Below are 21,147 nucleotides of genomic sequence, written 5' to 3'. Positions count from 1 at the left end.
CCCTAAGCGCAGTTTTAGGAGCCCAAAGTCCTGAAATTGCCTTAGGGCAGTTTCAGGAGTTCAAAGCTATATATCTGCACCAAAAAAATTTACGGATCATCTCCCCGAAAGGAACAATGATGGGATGCGAAGCAGCACGCCGTTGGTGCTACTGAAATGGGCGTCAACGCGGGTGCTGGAAGAACGGTAAGGGAAACTTGGTGTAGCCTTTACTAGAGTAAATGTTTCTTTGAAACGCAAAGACACGAGATGCGAGTTGACTTTTGTGTAAGATGCATCGCAGATAAACGAGTGGAAATAGTGTTTCCATTCGATGTGTGGTCTAGCATTGCTGGCAGTGGAAAGGGTGAAACGAGAGAGAAGTGTGTTGCGAGCAGGCGGAGGAGCAACATCGCCTAGGTGTATTGAGAGGAGCCGGAAGCTACTGCGGGTGAGGGAGAAAGTGACGTCAATGTGCAGCTGCGACTTGATTTACTTGGCATCGTTCCAAAAACTGCGGCGGGGGGAACGCGGTGCGGCGCATTGGCACGGACGGACAGCATTACACAGGCTAGTCAAAGAGCTGCTATTCATCTGAAACACGGCTAGCATTGTGAATGCTGGCACCAGCACTATCCCAGAAAGGTGAGAACACCAACACAAATGATTTGGAGGCAGCTTAGTCTCGCAATTCGCTGAGAAGTTAAAAACAAATAACGTGCGCAGGTCGTTTGTATGCTTTAATATTTCTGTCAACCTTCATACTTCTATTGAGGGAACAAATTGCACAAGTTACACACGTCGCCTCGAACAATTCTGGCAGTGTCGCATACTACTTTGACGTACCCAGGACCATTTCTAAAATATGTCACCTGCACCATATATGTTAAGAAGCGCACCCATGAGATGTAGGTCAAACGGCACTCAGTCGGACATTCCACCTCTTTTCGGGGCACGTAGCATAGCGAATCTTCGCAGATAAGATAGTGAGCTCCCAGTGTATGCATTCCTCTCGTCTGCTCGAAATTCTCAAACCTGGTGAAGGGCCCTTTCTTTTCACAGACAGAAAAGAAATTCACCATGTGCCATTAGACCAAGTTATTACAAGGAAAAGAGACCCTTCTGGCCCATTAGCGCTCTGGCTATTGGCTCCCGTGTTACCCTTTTCAGCCAAGCCAAAAAGAAAGGGACAGAAAGGGACCCAGGAGCATGTTTATTCGGCGGTGGACACTCAAATCCCCAATGCTGGACTAGAAAAGGAGAGACCATATTCTGCAAGCCCTGCAGGACAAAAAATGCATAGCTACGCTAAACCATTGGTACCTTTGTATCATCATAATCTAAAATTTGTTTGTTTTCCTGTCATAGACACAGATCCCACACGTATTTCTTCGAAAATCTGAATTTTCTCAAAGCTTATTGTGCCTATATTTACAATTTTGTGGGCCTAAAACAATGTTTTGCCCACCTATCTTTGGCACTTAAAACACAGTTTTTTGGTGCCTATAAATCTGGCCTCTAGTCATAACCAATATGGGTAGGATAGTCAAGGTGGAGGAGGAGTTCTACAGAGAGCTGTACAGAAGCCAAAACAACCGGGATGATATCGTGAGAAACAATAATAGTCCGGAGGAATTTGATATCCTACCAGTAACGACAGGGGAAGTAAGGAAAGTCCTAGAAGGAATGCAAAGAGGCAAAGCCGTTGGTGAGGATAAGGTAACAACAGACCTACTGAAAGATGGCAGAGAAATTGTGTTGAAAAACTGGCCACGTTATATACGAAGTGTCTCTTGATGGGAAGGATACCAGAATCTTAGAACAATGCCAATGCCCCACCGCAGTGGTCTAGTGACTAAGGTACTCGGCTACTGACCCGCAGGTCGCAGGATCGAATCCCGGCTGCGGCGGCTGCATTTCCGATGGAGATGGAAATGTTGTAGGCCCGTGTGCTCAAATTTGGGTGCACGTTAAAGAACCACAGGTGGTCGAAATTTCTGGAGCCCTCCACTACAGCGTCTCTCAAAATCATATCGTGATTTTAGGACATTGAACCCCACAAATCATCTAGAAGAATGCTAACATCATATTTATCTATAAGAAACGAGACGTCAAGGACTTGAAAAATTACAGGCCGGTAAGCCTACTGTCCATTCCCTACAAACTATTTACAAAAGTAATAGTTTGTAGAATTAAGGTGACATTAGAGTTCAATTTACCAAAGGACCAAGCAGGATTTCGTAGAGGGTTTTTTACAATAGACCATATTCATACTATCAATCATCAGGTAATAGAGAAATGTGCATAATACAACCAACCCCAATACATAGCCCTCATAGATTACGAAAATGCAGTCGAACCAGTCAAGACGTCAGCAGTAATGCAGGCACTACAGAATCAGGGCATCGAAGAACTCTACATAAACATACTAGAAGAAATCTACAGTGGATCTACTGCCACTATAGTTCTCCATAAAGAAAGCGATAGAATCCCAATAAAGAAGAGTGTAAGGCAGGGAGAAACAATCTCTCCAATGCTATTCACCGCATGTTTACAGGAGGTTTTCAGGACACTAGATTGGGAAGAGTTAAAGATAAGAGTTGATGGAGAGTATCTTAGTAACCTGCAATTCGCTGATGACTTGATGAGTAACTCAGGGCTTTGATGAGTAACTCAGGAGAAAAATTACAGCTCATAATTACTAAACTGGACACGGAGAGCAGGAAAGTAGGTCTGAAAATTAATATGCACAAAACTAAAGTAATGTGCAACAGTATCGGCAGAAAACAACACTTTGCGATAGGTGGAGAGATGCTGGAAGTTGTAAAGAAGTATGTCTACATAGGACAGGTAGTAAACGCAAAGCCGAACCATGAGAGTGAAATAACTGGAAGAATAAGGATGGGCTGGATCACATTTGCAAGCATTTTCAAATCATGAATGGTAACATGCCACTAACCCTCAATAAGAAGGTATATAACAGCTGCATCTTGCAAGTACTTACCTACGGAGCAGAAACCTGGAGGCTTCAGAGGGTTCAACTTAAACTGAGGATGACGCAGCAAGCGATGGAAAGGAAAATGATAGGTGTAACCTTACGAGACAAGAAAAGAGCAGAGTGGGTCAGGGAACAAACCGGGCTTAAGGATATCATAGTTCAAATCAAGAAGAAATGGACCTGGGCCAGGCACGTCGCATGTAGGCAGGATAACCGCTGGTCATTAAGGGTAACTGACTGGACTCCCAGAGAAGACAAATGCATGAAGGGGAGACAGAAAGTTAGGTGGGCCGATGAGATTAAAAAGTTCACCGGTATAACGTGGCAACGGAAAGCACAAGACGGGGTTGATTGGCGAACCATGGGAGAGGCCTTAGCCTTCCAGTGGGCATAGTCAGGCTGATAATGATAATGATGCATGAAGGCTTACAAAACAGGCCTTTTTGCAGCTGGCCTTTGTAGCTTTGTTTGATGTCTTCATAAAGAACAGAAATCTATGTTGAAGCTTCCATGTCATTGGACATAAAGGAGTATATGAGACTACAATAACAATGCTATACTTATTGTCAGTGAGAATGCTCGCTAACGAATGTAGGAGATAGGTTATAAAATTTCCAGCATCAAGGCGATGAGTGAGCAGTTCACCAAACACACAAGTGTAAGGCAATAGCAAAAGCTACTGTTATATATGACAACATTATGGGCCATGAGTAAGATCTTCCACGTATGATGCACCTCATGCAAGCACATAAACAAATGAGCTCTAAATGCTCAGAAGAGGTGCAAAGCACATTAAGAATTCATTCCATACATGAATACTACAGTATGAAATGAAAGACATCATAGTGCAGATCCAACAACAAGAAACTTATTCCATAATGTAGCAACAGCTACAGGAAGCACATTTCATTCATCTGGAAATTAAGAATGTAAGCACCTAATCCAACACGTCTTCAAAATTCCTAAAAATTAAAAATAAAACACAGATCTGCACAGGATAACCCGACTTTTACTGTACATCAGTCTCTTCGCACGGGGGCAGCCAGCCACCTACTCATCAAAGGAGGGTACCAAGTCTGCCTTTACTCAGTCTGACCTGTGCTGGCATTGCTTATAGTTCAGGGTTATGGCCATGCACGTGTCTGATGATTAAAATGGCTAAGGACCAATGATGTTACATTCTAAGAATTGTCCAGTTCCACCCTTTTAGCCCTGGAAAGCTGGGGACCAAGGGCAAGCCGGCATGAGAAGCACGTCAACGCTTCATTTTCATTTTTTCTTTTCGAAGCTTTTTTTTTTAACTTTATCAATGAGAGAAGGGGGGAGGGTAGCATGGTGAAACTTGACTACCCCTAATGAAGAGCATATTCCTTAGCAAATATAGGCTGGTCAACATTATTTGAATGTTTCCAAAACCTCAGGCACAAGCATAGATTAGGCAACTGCAGTCATGCTTGCACAGTCAAGTTTGTGCCTCATAAGCAGGAAATGCTAGGTGTGAATAAGGCTGAAGCGACAATCCTTGTTTTTTCTTTCTTTCGGTGTGATTAAGACTGAAGCAACAATTCTTGTTTTTTTTTTCTTTCTTTACAAACAGACTTGCTTGTGAGGATTTGTTTGTTAAATTATTCAGTGTTAGAGTGGTTGGTGTGCTAACATTACATTGAAAATGTTCCTTCAACTATAGCATGCCACCTGGTTCTCCATAACGATAAAGTTGTTTATTAAATTATATTTCAGCTCTTTAGCAGTTTACTACCAAACGCAGAGCTGGCTTATTGGTGGCTATTATTAGATATTACATTAAGCTTTCTGCATAATCTGAAATGCAGACCATAGAAAAAGTAATGTTTTAGAAATTACAGGCACTTCACAGGTATTTTTTAAAAAAAAGCACCATCTTTAACAATAAAAAGAAACTGAGGTATGGTTGGATGCTTCCTGTTCCAAAGGACAGCATATCAAAACGAGTTTCAACCTGTAGTTTCTTAAGAGCTATGTTGTGGCCATTGTGGGTGTCAAGTTCTCTTTTGTCAAACTACACTGCAGTTGTTGGAGTAGCCTGCACTACCAATTACGTTTCCCAAAAATAGTTATATATTTTCCAAAAAACTGCCATGGCATTAAACTACAGCGATGACCCAAAAAATGGCCCATTGTTGGCAAGTGGCCTTGGTGAAAAGGCTTCTTAAATGAATTTTTTTTTAAGCTTTGTCAAAAATTCAGTCCATAATTATTTACAGCGTAAATGTGAAGGAGTCATGTGAGATGTAGCATGGGTGGGCTTATAGCAGGATACATTTTGGACAACCCAACACTACAGCAGACAAATGGAGCATGTATGACACCACCATATCACCTTGGCCCCATGTAACATCAGGTAGTGCCAAAGTATGACACTTTTTGGTTCTGTCTTCACTTCAAGTTGTCCCAGCTGCCACTGCAAGAATGAACACAGGGAAAAGCCTATCTGTGCTGCCAACTACTGCAGAAATAACAAATTAAAATGAAAATGTTTTAAAGCCTTGTACTAACTCCAGCATCTAACATGAAAGTGCAAAAAATTTTGAGCTAGTTTATGCCTTGGTGTGTCATGAATAAACAGTGCTTTTGATTAAAATTGTGGTGCATCAGCTCAGGCCAATAAACTGAGTGAGAGCCCGCACATCGAAAAAAACAAGGCTGCAACCACATGCAGCTTCACACTTTTTTATCGTTGTTGACACAGGCCTGCAGTAGTAAAAAAAAAATCTAGATGCAGCAGCACCACAAATACCTTTAAATGCAATTCAGCAAGAAAAACTAGCAGTATATATATGCTTGTGTATAGTTTTTAGCCAACAGCACTTCAGATGCACCTGGTGTAAAACACGTGGTTAACCATCAGTGCGATGACTCTTGCTCTACAACCTCCTTGATCTTCTTGTGCAGAGGAAACCGAACACCATCCGGAGAAGTTGCTCCAGTGCAGTCATCACAATTGAGACTAAATGTCATTATTCCTCCATAGCCTTCTGAAAGGATCCACCTGGCCTGTAAAAACATAAATGCTGTCACATACACAACTCTGAAAGCAGTAGCAAATATAAAGCAAATTTACACCAAACATTGGTGCTGGATGAAAGCACATCAACCAAAGGTCAACATCTAGTTGGTTTTCCACTCGTCCAGCACGTATTTTTCTTCTGCAGTACCAGCTGTCAGTTGCAACACCACACCAGCCCAACAGCTACCAGTATCCTCCCTAAACTGGCACATTACAGGATGTATTGCAAGTAACAGGCTCTTATGTAAGGGTAAGCCAAATGAGTAGAGGGAATGTCAGCTGTAACAGGCTGTGCAGCATTACACCACATATGACTACCTCTCAAAGCACGCTAACTGCACTCTTGGATAGCACCAGCAGTTGGTTCTTTATACAATTTACACCTGGCTCTTCGAGTCATCATCCGGGATAATGTTACACACCACGAGATACCTTCAGAATGTGGCAGGACTTATGCTTAATTATGGCATAGGCCTCTTTACAAGCTCATGTCTATGGTACTAGTACAAAATCTTAAAAATAATAAGGACAAATAAATAAAAGCTAACAAGTACAGAAAGCTGGCCAATTCAAGCAGTCTCTTATTGCAGGAGTTATCTAGTGCCAAGTACTGTCAAATGCACTTAGCTTTAAATGTCTCAGCTCATATTCAGATAGCCTAGAAGTACTCCCACACAGAACGTAATTTGAAGTTAAATAGAAAATAAAAGAACTAGAGAAAATCCACGAAATAAAACTTATATCTGCCTGAATTAAAAGTTAGAACATGTTTCTCGGGTGGTCACGGTCATGAATCACACTAAACAAAGCTTGTATTTCCATCTACTACATAAATTAAATCTTAGAAAGAACAGGCATTTTTCTGTGAATTTTACAGCCTTTTTTCAGTTTAAGTAAATATATATGTCGAAAGCAATCACTGAATTAACGTAATACCTTCAGTAGGCGGTTGTGTGGGGACAACCACTTTAAGTTTTCACTCACCTCAACTTCTCTTACAATATTGTGAGCAACACTGAAATCAGCAACTCATGATGAGATTACGACGACAATGCCATTTTTAATGCACCCATTGAAATATGCTACAAAATCACTATTTTCAGCGGAATGCAATAGGTAATGTAATTGGGATCGCCAGATAATCTCATATGTCTACCTCATGTAGATTATGATCATTGTGGTAGCACAATGCCCGTTTTTGGATGAGTAAATACAAATATGAGAGGTTAAAATGCATGATCATATAATAAATAAACAGGACACAGCATAAGAGCCATGAAATTGCAACAAACAAGAACATATCGAAGGGGTGGCAGCATTGCAGAAATGTTGCTTGCAGAAACTGTAGCCCCCCCTCAAAACATATAGCATGCTACCACAATGTTCCTTCCGAATATTGTGGCCCTCCTGAAGACACATAGCATGCTACCACATTTGGCTATGTACTTCAACAAACAATATGCATAACAGATGCTTTATCTACTGGCCTAATAAAGTAAACACAATACTAATTCCATTAGATCTATCCAGGTCAAATGACATTTAAAGCTTGATATCATATGCCAAACAGCCAATCAGAACTGGGCTGAGTCGTTAGAACCACACTTCTACACATACAGTACCTTCAGTTCAACACTGTTGATGTCATCATAGCTTATCCAGTGTTTCTTGTTGACCACGTATGGAACTTTCGATTGTTTATCGAATATTCTTTTTCCTCCATCTGCAATAACTTGGCAGACCTGCAATGCATATGTAGGAAAGTAAAGCAGTGCCATGAAACACACTACTCAACATAAATTCTTGCTCACACAACTGTGGCACTAAAAAATGCTGACAATTTTCAAAAAGACGTATTACAATAAAAATCAGTAATCAACAACGTTACAGAGCCCCTTTCATAATGTGTGATTTGTTTTTGTAAAGTATAAAAATAAAGTAACTGCGGACATGGTACATGACACGGAACAACTGACTTTTTTTCAAGGGGTCCTGAGCCACCTTTTTATGAAGCCATAAAACGCTTTACAGGGTACCTCCCAGAAATATTGCTGTTGGTTGAGTCTTCTGCCCGGATTGTATTCATCTACTGATCTCTTTTATTAGTCTGCTTATAGCCAAATAAACAGATGCACCTCATCATCATTTTGAGAAGGCTAGTCATGTAGGAACTTTGATAGACCTTTTTCAGGCAATCCCAGAATGCCCCACGGGTGTGCGGAGCACTTCGAGAAAAGTGTGTACATTGAGCGATCCAGCTGTTCGTTGGCTCTGTAGGAGCACCAAACGAAAACAACATGTCGCCACTAGTTGACTATGCCTACTAAGCATGATCGATCGCAGCTGCATGCATCTCTATGAATGAAACGTGTCAAAAATAATGCAGCCAGTCAGTGTAGGTGTTACCGAGTGGAGGTATATCGTGATGCAGCAGTTAAGCGGCATGCGAGTTTTCACGTGCGGATAGATGTAGTTGAATAGTACTATCATGAGAAATGTGAGCTGGAACACCCCACACATATTTATTCAATGATTGCTTGTTCACAAGCCGCTGTCACATTTAATGCTTAGAGGCTTGTAATTGAGATGTTAACACCAAACTGCAGAAAGGTGTTACAGTATTCACGTATACTTATACACCGTATTTACTCGCGTATTAAACCCACTTTTTTTTTTTTTCAAAAAAGTTGACGCCAATTTGGGGGGAGGGTTCATTACAAGGGCGAAAAAAGTGGCGGGAAATATAAAAACAAAAATTTCGCATAATTCTTCTGGCCCGCGAAATGCACCACAAATCTTTTTTGTAGCACAAAGCTCTTCCTTTTTTTTCCCATAACGAACGCGCATAGATCAGATCAACACTGAACTGTCGTCCAGCCGCTCGGTTCCCATGCCGCATGCAGCCGTGTAACTAGCATATTGGCTAAACGTGCCCTGCGGAGCAGGTGTCCAACTAAATTCACTACAACAAACAAACCCGACAACAACAGCGCAGCATCGGATAGGGGCGCGCAAACGCTGCGGGTGTAAAATGTGGCGCCAGCGCGGTGGGCGCAGTTACGTTTTGCATGGCCTCCGAGATCTCATAGGCCATGCCCTTCGTTTCTTGCTTTGTTTTCGGGCTGCTGTGCTTGCGTGGCGCTACAGTCGAACTCCGCTACAACGAACACCACTTCAACAAAATTTCCGCTTCAACGAAAAATTCACGATTCCCCGTCAGCAGTCCATAGGAGGCAATGCATAAATATTGTCGCCACAATGAACACTTTTTCTTCGATCATCACGCTACAACAAAATTTTACAATGCAGTTCCAGGCTCTGATACTTATTTCTATGCAGTACACCCAATCTTTAACATTTCGATGCATTTTCACAAACACGCGTTGGAACCACCAGAAACCGCCGCTATACCACTGCTGTTCAGCAAGCATGGGCGCCGCCATTGCTCGATAGCGATGGCAATGAGACTGCCCTGGTTTTGCCACTGGTGGTTTTGAGCCGCAGACGGTCCGAAGCTGAAGCTCAGTCGCTCAGTTTATGGTTTCCTTCATGCACCTGCTGGGTGCAACTGCGGAATAATGCCTTTTCCGAATCCGATGCTTATCATTATGTTCACGCTTGGCCAGTGTTGTAACTAATTAGAGCGCCTGTTCATCCGCATTATCAACAAAAGTAGCTAGCCGCGAGTGATGTATGATAAGAATGGCATAGAATAATAAAAAAAGTCGCCGCTCCACGATACCCTGCCTCCATCTCGTAGTTGTCGGATACTTTTGACGGCGGACAGCTGCTGGTGTTAATGTGCTAATGCAACTGTTTGGTTCGTTCACCAAGACGGTTTTAGGCATTTTTTCAGCATTCTTTTCACCATGGTCTCGCTGTGAATGTTTGAGATTCGCGCCGTGACGCTGCTGGGAAAGAATAAGAATCAGCGGACATTTTTTGAATTTTGAGAATAAACATTCCTTGTTTTGCTAGCTCAGATCAGCTATATTTTTTCGATTTCACTACAACGAAATGTTTCCCGCGCCCCGTCAGTTTCGTTGTAGCGGGGTTCGACTGTATAAGACAAAAGATTACTCCTACATTCCACAGATGGCGCTCTACCGCGAAAAGTGTGACTTAAATTTTGATTGACGTCGTCCGCACTCACTCAGCTCGCAACTGTTTAGCATGGTTGCATAACTATGTTTTGACTTGTTATTGCATCATTATTTTGTGATATAACGATTTGATTTATTGTTGATATCATTGTAATGGCACAGCCTATCACACCAAAATAAAATGAACAGATACATTAAAATTTTTGTCTTTTTTCAAGAACCGAGATGGAAGGGGGTCATTATGCGAGTGGGTTCATTACTCGAGTAAATACGATTTCATATAAATTGACAAGTCGAGCGCTGTAGAAAAAGTGAGTACATTCTAAATGTGGATAAAAAAGGATTGGAACCAGAATTCACTTGCGAGGTGCCTTGCTCTGATAATTTGGAGTTTCTTGCTGGATGCTACGTTTCACTTTGGAGCGTGTTTGCTGGCGATTTAGTTTGCCTTATACAAAACCAGTGTTTAATTTTGTGTTGGCACATTCAAATATTGTTAATTGAGGAATTGTTATGTAAGGCTCACATGCAATATTAGAAAAAGAAAAAAATTGCATAAGTTGCATGGCCTGAAAAATGTAGCAAAGTGATATGGGCTGAGGTTGTCTTCAGCCCCAAGTAACTTTAGTCGCATTGATTCCGTAGGTGCACGAACAGCCCCCAACGTCCCCTGTTGGCAAAGAAAGTTGTCAATTGTTGAGTAGGAGTTCATCAAATACCTCTTTCATGTGTTTCTAAGTACAACAGCCAGATGATTGATTGATTGATATGTGGGATTTAACGTCCCAAAACCACTATATGATTATGAGAGACGCCGTAGTGGAGGGCTCCGGAAATTTAGACCACCTGGGGTTCTTTAACGTGCACCCAAATCTGAGCACACGGGCCTACAACATTTCCGCCTCCATCGGAAATGCAGCCGCCGCAGCCGGGATTCGAACCCGCGCCCTGCGGGTCAGCAGCCGAGTACCTTAGCCACTAGACCACCGCGGCGGGGCGTACAACAGCCAGACTTGTCGATGTATTAACACACACCTTAAAGAGAGAGAGAGAGAGAGAGAAACATTTATTGAAAGAAGCTTGTGAGTGAAGGTGGGAGGGTCCCTTATTCCAGGAACCCTCTAGCTTGGACAGCCCGCCGAGCTTGAGCGACGAGTTGACGCTGCTCGACCAGGTCTGGCTGGGAGATCGCAGCCTCCCACGCTTCACTGAGGAGGTCTTGGTCCGCATCTGGTGCTGCTGCTCGTAGTCTTGGGACGCTTACTTTGCACTGCAGTAGGAGGTGCGCAAGAGTGTCTGCCACATTGCAGTGAGGGCAGATGTAGCTGTGCAACGTTGGCCTCATATGGTGCAATAGTACGCCTTGTGTGAACGTGTTGCTTTGAAGATGCCTATAGTCAGTCCCTTCGTCTCTTGCGAGTTTTGGATGTGGCGGGGGGTATAACCTGCGTTCGAGCCGATAATGTTGCAGTAATGCATGGTACGTTAGTGGTATGGCTTCTCTTGTCTCTGATTCTGTTGTTGAGTGGGAGGTGCCTCGGATCTTGTATGGGAATGCCCAGTTGACGCATTCGCGGGCTGCGGTGTGTGCCGCTTCATTTCCCTCGAGACCTTCATGACCCGGAATCCACACGATGCATGTGTAGGGAGGAGGATTGTCCATGTGCTTTAGTAGCCTAATCGCCACCGTGGAGACCCTGCCTTTCAGGTAGTTCCGTGCCGCTGTTTGTGAGTCGGTAAAGACCACGATGGGATCCTCACTCATCTGGGTGGCGAGTGCTATAGCAGCCTCTTCAGCTGTTTCCGCACGTTTGGCGAGGATAGTCGCCGATGCCAGTACCGCGCCCTTCTAATCTGCGAAGGTAATCGCGAAGGCATTACGTCTCGGATATTTGGCTGCGTCCACGTATCGCGCCTGCGGGTCATTGCCATGTTTTTTCCGGATCATGTTAACCCTGGCGAGCCGCCTTTCTCGGTGATGTTGAGGATGCATGTTCCGAAGGATCTGCTGAATTTCAAGGCTTTCTCGCAGCTGTGACGGTATTTTGCCTTTCCGTTCTTCGTTGGGTTCTAGAGTGGTCTGGTATTCTGTGCGTCGAAGGACGGCTTGCCCAGTGAGTGACAGCTTGAGTCTCTTGACCTGGTTGATGAGGTGTGCTTCGGTGAGTTCTTCCCACGTATTATGAACTCCCATGCGAAGCAGTCGGTCAGTGGAGGCGGCTGGCGGCAGTCCTGGGGCAAGCTTTGTAGCCTTTCGTATCAGCAGATTAAGTTTTTGTTTCTCCGCTGTCTTCAGGTTGAGGTAGGGAGTTCCGTACGTTATGCGGCTGTAAAGGAGAGCTTGTACCATTTTTAGGGTGTCGTGCTCTTTGAAGCCACTGCGGCGATTAGCCACCCTTCGGATTAGGTGGGTGAGCTGTGTCACAGTGTTCTGCAGCCGGGGTAGGGCAGCGGAGCCAGACCCATCTTTATGTATGTGTAGTCCAAGGACTCGAAGCGTGTCAACTTGTGGTATTTGGACTCCCTGTAGAAAGACTTGTGGGTCAGGAGTGTCGTAGCTTGGTGGTCTACCCCGGGTGCGTGCCGCAAGTACTAACAGTTCCGACTTTTCCGGAGCACATTGGAGGCCGCAGGTCTTGAGATATCCTTCACTGCGTCTCTCATAATCATATAGTGGTTTTGGGGCGTTAAACCCTACATATCAATCATCCTTCAGTGATGCTAACCGCCTCTTGAAGTCGGTCCTCCTGTTCACCCGTGCTTGAACCTCTTGTCCACATAGTGATATCATCGGCGTATAACGCGTGATGTATCCCAGGGACAGCGTCCAAGAGACGTGGGAGCTTAAGGAGGGCCAAGTTGAAAAGCACTGGTGATATCACTGAGCCCTGCGGCGTGCCTTTGTTAGGGAGTTGAAAAAGCTCGCTCCTGATATTGGCAATCCCTACAGTGGCAGTGCGGTTGGTGAGGAAAGCCAGCATATAGGCGTATGTTTTTGCACCGCAGCCGACATCTTCCAGGCTACGCAGAATGGCTTCGTGGCTCACATTGTCAAATGCGCCCTTTACGTCCAAAGCTAGAACAGATGACTTACTGTGCTTGCTCAAGCGGAGAAGAATATCTTCCTTTATCTGCAAGAGGACGTCTTGTGTGCTGAGCATTTGGCGGAAGCCGTACATGGTGTTCGGATAGTGACCATTGCGTTCGAGATGTGTGGTGAGCCTCTCGTTTACCATGTGCTCAAAGAGTTTCCCAGCGCAAGATGTAAGGGAAATGGGACGAAGATTCGCAATCGAGATTGGCTTGTTTGGCTTGGGTACCATGGTCACCTCTGAGTGCTTCCAGGCTTGTGGTAGCTCGCCCTTCCTCCAGCAGTCGTTATAGTGCCGAAGGAGCGCCGTCAACGCCTGGGGCGGTAGCTGTCGTAGGTGCTTATTGGTCACCTCGTCTTTTCCCGGGCTCGTGTTGCGCGTAAGCTTAGCAAGAGCCGCGTGTAGCTCTGCCAGCAATAAAAGGCTGGTCTAGTGCTTCGTTCGGTGCTCCTCGGTACTCCCTTGGCGTCGAATCGTTGATGGAGGTAGCTTGCTGGTTAACCGAGCCAAAAAGTTTTGCTTGAAGTTCTTGGAGTAACTGGTGCTCTGTGCCCTCATAGTAGTGTATGAGCCGCTGAATTGTATTTCTTTGATTAGTTTTGGTGTGGGTGTCGTCAATCAGGGCTCGAAGAATGCGCCAAGTCTTCTTTGTGCTCAATGTCCCTTGAAGTTTGTCGCACAAGGACCGCCAGTTCTGGCTCGCAAGGTTTTCAGCGTACTCCTGTGCCTGTCTAGTGAGTACGGCAATGCGGCGCTTCAGCTTGCGGTTGAGCTTTTGCCGTTGCCATCGTTTAATAAGCGATCTTCGAGCTTTCCATAGGTGAAGGAGATGATTATCGAATGCCGGATTGTCCTCGTTCAAGTGCATCGTTTTGGTATGTCCGTCAGCAACACTTACAATACTGTTTAACCAGGCTTCAATGTCTTCGATAGTCGAATCATCATCAAGCTCATTCCTGTAGGCGGTCCAGTCCGTGAGCCGAGCTTTTCCTGTCTTGAGCGAGCGGTGAGCCTGTTCGACCTCTATTTGAATTATGTGATGGTCACTCCCTAGAGTGTCTGGTAGCCTTGTCCCCGTTACGTCTCTAGTGAACGTGAGATCAGGATTAGTATCCCTCGAGACGCTGTTGCCAACTCGGGTTAGATGGAGCAAGTCATTCCACAGCGTCAGACCGTGTTGCTGCGCAGCGTTGTGAACACGCGCCCCCTTCTTGGTGGTGCTGTGATAGCCCCAGGCTGCGTGTGGGGCATTGAAGTCCCCAACTATGACGAGTCGGTTGCCGTTAACCATTTGACGGAGCTCGTGGACGAAGTGGTCGTATTGGTGTAACAGCTCCCGCGGAGGGCTGTAAAGGTTGGCCAGGTATAAGCTTTGTTGAGTCTTCCGAGTGAGGATTATCTCCACGATGGTGTGTTCGATGCCAATGTCTTCAATTTCATGAGCCTGTGCGGTTAGAGTCTTCTTGACTAGAATTGCGGTGCGGGATGAGCATGTGAGAGTGGTGTAGCCAGGGAGCTTGATTTTTTCTGTGTGGGTTTCCTGCAACGCGATCATATCTGGATTATTTGTTTTAACATATTCTTGCAAGTTTGCAGAACGAGGTCTGTAGGATCTGCAATTCCAGTGCCAAATTCGAAGAGTGGGGAGTGGCTCAGACTGTCTATGTGTGGGAGCTGCCATTCTGGCAGTTGATTCCCGCCTGGTGCCGGTCGTTTGGTGCTGTAGATCGAATTTCCGTTGCAGTTTCATACCCTAAAGTTTTTTTTTCGCTCTTTCCACTTCGTCCCTGATTGCTCCACCAGCTGCTCATGGGTAACGAAATTTTTGTATGCATATGTTATGAAGTTATGCTGTTGTGCCATGAAGCCATCAAGCTTGGCGTCGAGCGTGCTTACAGTACGGGTCAGTGGGTCTACCTTTTCCATAATTTTAGTAACCACTTTCTCTATGGTTGTGTCTATGGATGCGAGGAGTTTCGCAGTGAGGGCTTTCTCGAAAGTTTCAAGGCGTCGTTCGACGAGGTCGAGCATCTTCGCTTCATGTGCTTGCAGCCTTTCTTCTACCCCCTTCATTATTCTGGCTTCCGTCTGTTTTAGTATGCTGTCGTAAAGTTCTAGTGTGCTACACTCGGCTGGTAGGCGTTGTTGTACCCTCCGTTGTAGATCTTGGACTTTATTTTCTAGAGCCCGGATGGTCGCTGTCTGAGCAGGCGAGATGGTCGAGGCACTTGTAGTATTTAGAGAACTGGGCTTGTCACTACCGGTCACCGCGGCGGCGTAACTGATTTCCCTAACAGAGCGAGACCGTGATGGCGTGCGGGATCCAGAGCGACCTTTCTTCTTAGAGTGAGAGCGACTTCGGTCAAATTTTGGGGGAAAAGAGGGGGCCCCTGAAATTTCTGGTGTGATAACTGACCCGGGTAAATCATTGGTGCAAGCACTCCAGTGATTCTCACGGGCGCGGGCGTTATCAAGCTGGTGGCATCTTACTTGATAAGGAGGGGGGTTGCTGCGGAGTTTTTTCTTGCATTCCTTTCCAGCAGTCTCATGGTCTTCTCCGCAGATCTTGCACATCGGTTGGCAGTCATGTGGTTCTGTGTCCTTGTCGTGGCCGCATTTGTAGCAGAAGTTCGCTTTCGGCTGAGGGCAGATGTCTTGTCGGTGACCTAGGGCGCCACAGGTTCGGCAATATTGGATGGACTTCCGGTATGGCTTGCATCGGTAGTCTCCACTGAGGTACGTCACGTAAAAAGGAACGTGCTGCCCGTCGAAAGTGATAACTGCAGCTGTGGAAGATCCCAGCATGCGCGCGCCAAGGACGTGGTATCTTGGGTCTACGCGAAGTCCTGCAACAATCTCTGTGGGGCTTGTTCCTGGTTCGAGGCCGTAGATCACTCCGCAGCACACATCATAGGGGTGTCGAATGTGCGTATTCACTTGATATATTACTCCACCGAGCTGTATAGCATTTATACTTTGCAGTTTGGAAGCTCGTTCAGTACTTGCTGAGCTTGCGATGATCACATTCTCTACTTTTTGCACCTGCACTCGCACATGGTCATAGAAGTCCTGCTGGGTCAAGCCACTGGATCTTCCGATGGCATGTGTAACCTCGATGCGTGTTCGTTTTGAAAGATCTAGTCCTGGTTGCGGGCGGAATACAATTTTGAAGTCATCAGTAGGGAATGGCGGCATCCTAGTGCTGCGTTGACGTTGCGGTTGAGATTCGGCGTCTGGCTTCACAGGTTGCGTAGCTCGTTCTTCGGCTGACTTTTCTTCTTTGGCTGACCTGCCTTTACAGCCAGCTTGAAGCCACTCAATGTGGGCTTTGCCTGTCGTTTTGCCACTATTTTCATCAAACGTCCATTGTGATGCCGTTCTTGTGTTACCCTCCGTGTTGTCCACTTGTATCGTACTCGGGCTTTTTTGACGTGGGTTAGACGTCTGCGTTTCCATGAGAGCGCTAGCTCTTTACCTCAGACGCTGCGTCTCTGTGTTGCGTGAGCAGCGTGCTCGTGCACCTACGAGACGCTGGCGTCCAGCTCGTTTCGCAGGCCCGTCCTCGTGCCACAGCGGCGTTCGCGTGCAGCGCGTCCTCTGAATACCTTGGCGCGTCCCAGAGAGCAGGCACAACATGTTTAGAGTTCAATATCTAGTAAAAAAGTACACTCACTGCGATGAGTCTGGTGTCAAACGATGCCTTGCAACGTGAGGAATCCCAGGTCACTAAACGCGAGCAGTGTCCAGGCAAGGTTGCACAGAAAACAGCAATAAGAGCAGGAGCCCATGTGAGGTGCAACTACACACCTCAGCCCCCTGGCGGCCTTTTTTCACCCCTTAAAGAGCATCAAAATTTAGTTAATGGAGCCACATTGTCAATCATGCAAATGTAATCCCAACTTCAAAAGCACAGCAATTTTTTACCCTCACCCTAATCAGACCACAACAGAGCTCTCCGTAGGCATATCTTATTTATAAACGCCGCTCTTTGTGCAAGTCAACCTTCTTTATAGTCACACGACAAGGAATTCAACTGTATTAATTTACTTTGAACATGCAACAGTTCTTTGAATACTTATGCCTCTTTATGATGTGAACGATACACCCCCATTTTCGTATATGCTTCTTCATATACTCAAACAACTTTTAGTTGTGAGCGATTGCTTGTGGCGTATTTCTTTCCTTGTCCTACTTTTTTCTTTTTGAACTCTAAGTTTTATTTCAACCTGTAGTTATTTGAACTTATAGCCAACAAAGGTTGGTAACCACTTATCATGTGAAAGACATGCACAATGTCTAGTGAATGCATCCTATTTTATTAAATGTTGCCTATACTTTCTAGCATATACTCTTTAACTATCAGAACCTGACATTATAGACGTCAATAGTGTCAATGGATCGCAAATTGTGAACTGTTCGTGTTCTTCTTTGGCAGACGAGCTGTATTTTTCTATGCCATGGCATACTAGTGCCAGAAAGAAACAAAAAAAAAATTAATGCTTTCGATCCAATCAGCTGGTCAACAGCTGAACAGAGTAGCTGGACAGAGTAGCTGGACAAAGTGAAGTCGTAGAAAGGCCGACACAGCTAAACATCGAAGTTCGTGATTGAGTTAGAGTAATATGTTGCACTTAGCAAAATTCACATTATCTAAGAAATACTGGCACACCGCAAGCGGAAAGCTAGAGCGTGAGGCCCCCGCACTCATCAGAGCGGCTGCTGTGGAGTACAGATTTTTACCATGAGTACTTGTCCATAGAAGGCACTGGCATGCTTGAAGAAATTCTATTAATAATTGGGGGCTCTTCTGCCTTCGATGGCTTTTCTGACCTCAAATACAAGCCAAGCCTGGATTCGGAAGACAACAGCTTGTAATTTGAAGTGCTACCTGTAACTGTGTTGGACCTTGATAAGGTGACACCAATGCAGAAGTACTGAGAAGAATTTTTTTTTATTTCTTGTGTATTTTATTGCTTTTGTTGGTTAGCAATGTGAGGACCACACCAAGGGTGCATTTACCACTATCTGCCTCATTTATTTGCCTTCCCTATAACTTATAACAAACAGGTGTGTGTTTGATATTTCAGAAAAAAAAAAGCCTGAAACTGAAGGTGCACCACTTCCGAAAAAAGAAAAAAGAAAACGTCACCTGGACAAACTGCAGGTGAGGTTCAAAGCCAGTTCCTCAACTTTCAGCACAGTTGTGATTGTTACAGTAGCAGGTGACATGCAGCCACACTCATGAGTGGTGTGCGGTACAATTTTGAAGTCAGTTATGAAGTATTGCAGTCAGCCACAAATTAATGCGGAATTCTTACGCATCCTCAAATGTGATCGGAGAAAGGCAAACAAGGCATTTAAACTTAAATTGGAACTGATTTCCTTTTTCAAAGCATCTTAAAAAGTATCTATTTCAAACTATATCAAAGTACCAATGTACCTAACTTTCTTCTGTCAATCAAGTTTACACAGCAATACTGCAAGTTGACCATTATTTTATATCCTGTCAGAGTACTGGCAACGAGCCTGATGTGCATCATAATAATAAATATAATCCATAATAATCTTGGCACATGGTCGACAAAACAGCAAAAAAAAAAAAGTCGGACATCTCAAATGCAAAAGGAAAATGCTTGATTTGTGCTGACATGTTCGTATTCTTTTCTGGAAGAACCTTTGTCATACTGCAGCAGCACTTCTGAAGTGCTACTGCATGAGCACTCTACTTCACAGTAAATGCATAAAATCAAGATCAATATATGTAATTGAAATGGCATTTTTAAACATGTTCACAGGTTTGTAACAGCTGCAGACTAGTTCACTCACACAAATGCACACTGAAATTTGTATTTAGTGAATGAAATTGTGGATTGAAATTATCCTTTGGAAAAAGACTCTTTAGAGTTCCTTTTTTGGTTAGTTGAAAGAGAATACGGAGAAACAAGTATTATCACCTCGTACATTTCTATGTTCACATTTATATACTGAATGCATGACCATAACGACCTTCCCTTTGTAATGCCCAAATGCTGTTACTATTGAATTCCTCTCGGACATTAAAAACATGGCTGCAGTTATGCCCTTTTCACGCCACTTCAGTCACCAAACTTTTTGTTGCGCATACATACCCAAATCTAACTTCTCTTACAACTTCTGACAATATGAACCATGGGCTTCCGTGATTAAGCACATAGAAATGTATATGGTACACTGGGGAATACTGCACCTTGAATAATACTAGAGAGGTTCACCTCTTTAGGTGTCACACACTTGAAGAACACTCATATGCCAAATGCACAAACTCATGACGACAATTCCCAACACAACAGCAATGAGAAAAACAGCTTTTCAGTCATTAAACATGCCTTCAACAAGATACTTTCTTGCAGTATCCCACCTTTATATTTGAAAGCTTTACCAATACAAGATCACACCGATGAATAAATTTTGGGATTTCATGTACCGAAAATAAAATTTTTATGACTTGCATTATTATGGGACTCTAAATTGAATTGTGATATCTATTGTTCTTTAACATGCACCTAAATCTAAATGTTAAAAATTAACACTTACCTCAGGGTAAGTGATGTATCCCCCTCCTTCGGTAGCTTTTCCCAAGGTGAGGCAAGAAACACCATGCCACTTGTGATGACCAAGTCTCCAAACCAAGCCATAAGTCGGTACACCAACAACTATTTTTGACTTCGGCATCCCTTTGGAAACCCACAATTTAGCTGAAGATGCCTATGTAGCAAAAAAACAGAACAGGACTCCAACGTGAAGTTGTTTCAGCACAGACATTCATAAATGAATAAATGGAATGCACAAAGTGTTACTAAATTAAGCAAAATTTTTTGCCGTATGTGATGTAGTGAACCACCCATGCATGCAAAATCAGCTAAAGGTGCATGTGCACAATGACTAGTTTTCCATTCAACAGATGCTGTCATACAAAATGATGTGTGTTTTGGAAACAAAAATCTAAAGGAGCCCTGCAACACTTTTTCATGGAGTGGATTCACTAGAGGAGCTTATTGCCTCATGATTTCACTGCCACAAAAATTTTTAGAATTTGCCCAGTAGGAGTGGAGTCACAAAGAATTGGCACAGGATGCAATTGCATTCTCTCTTCTCTCATCCCAATGAAAGCGCTGGAAGCTAAGCGGGGAGGGATGGCAAGGGGTAAGAAAACACGTCACACGCACCTCATGACTAGAGACCGCATTATAGGCTAATGCCTATTTTGTTCTTTGCGCTCCTATCGTGCCATTTTGATATATGAGCATGAATTAGGGGTTAGGATGGGCGTTTATTGTGTTTTTATAGTACCTATAAATGCCTATTTTGACATTTTTGCCTAAATTGCTATAAGTGCCTATAAATGACTATATTCAAAATCATTGTCTTTATCAACACTATTTAATAGCAAATTTTGTGTTTGAGTACTGCTGGAGACCAGTATTCATGTTACAGGGCAAAATTGAGCTTTATGAACTCTATGGGGTGCAACCTATACGCCATCTGCGAAGTTCCTTTCAGAAATTTGAAGGCACTATAATATCATGAACGCACAATAAGCCTGCATATTGGCTCTTTAGTCAATAGGCAGGCCAATTAGCCTCTCCACGTGTATTCATCTGCGTAGCGTCTCCTTCTCTGCATCTCCCTGCAGCATCTGCGTGCACGTGTAAGGAACAGAAGTGCTTCCATGTAGCTGCAGGACAATGAAGAACGAAATCGAAACCGTGGAGTGTCATCAAGGGAAAGTAGAGTGTAGGTTTAAAAAAATCAATGACTGTGAGGTTTTTGTTTTATTGGTCGTCAAGTTACTTCTTAAAGGGCACTTCACTACAACACATGAGAAATTTTAGTTAGACATTGGAAGTTGTTGCGTACCCAATGAAAAGCTGTGAACTACAAGAATGTTTT

At 44.1% G+C, this 21,147-nt stretch overlaps 1 protein-coding gene across 1 annotated transcript in view; it reads right to left on the bottom strand.

Annotated features, from left to right (window-relative positions):
* Positions 1 to 5,644: 5,644 nt before the first annotated feature.
* LOC119161439 (chitotriosidase-1) overlaps positions 5,645 to 21,147 on the bottom strand; it is a 33,427-nt gene continuing 17,924 nt past the window's right edge. The window contains exons 6-8 of the mRNA XM_037413900.2: positions 19,792 to 19,962; positions 7,646 to 7,765; positions 5,645 to 6,010 (exon numbers count right to left, since the gene is read on the bottom strand). Of these exons, the coding sequence (XP_037269797.2) occupies positions 5,861 to 6,010; positions 7,646 to 7,765; positions 19,792 to 19,962 (441 nt within the window). The 3' untranslated portion in view covers positions 5,645 to 5,860. The remainder of the gene's footprint in view (positions 6,011 to 7,645; positions 7,766 to 19,791; positions 19,963 to 21,147) is intronic.

This window comes from Rhipicephalus microplus, chromosome X, assembly GCF_043290135.1.
Source record: "Rhipicephalus microplus isolate Deutch F79 chromosome X, USDA_Rmic, whole genome shotgun sequence".
NCBI lineage: Eukaryota > Metazoa > Arthropoda > Arachnida > Ixodida > Ixodidae > Rhipicephalus > Rhipicephalus microplus.
This window is presented reverse-complemented; position numbering and strand designations above follow the sequence as displayed.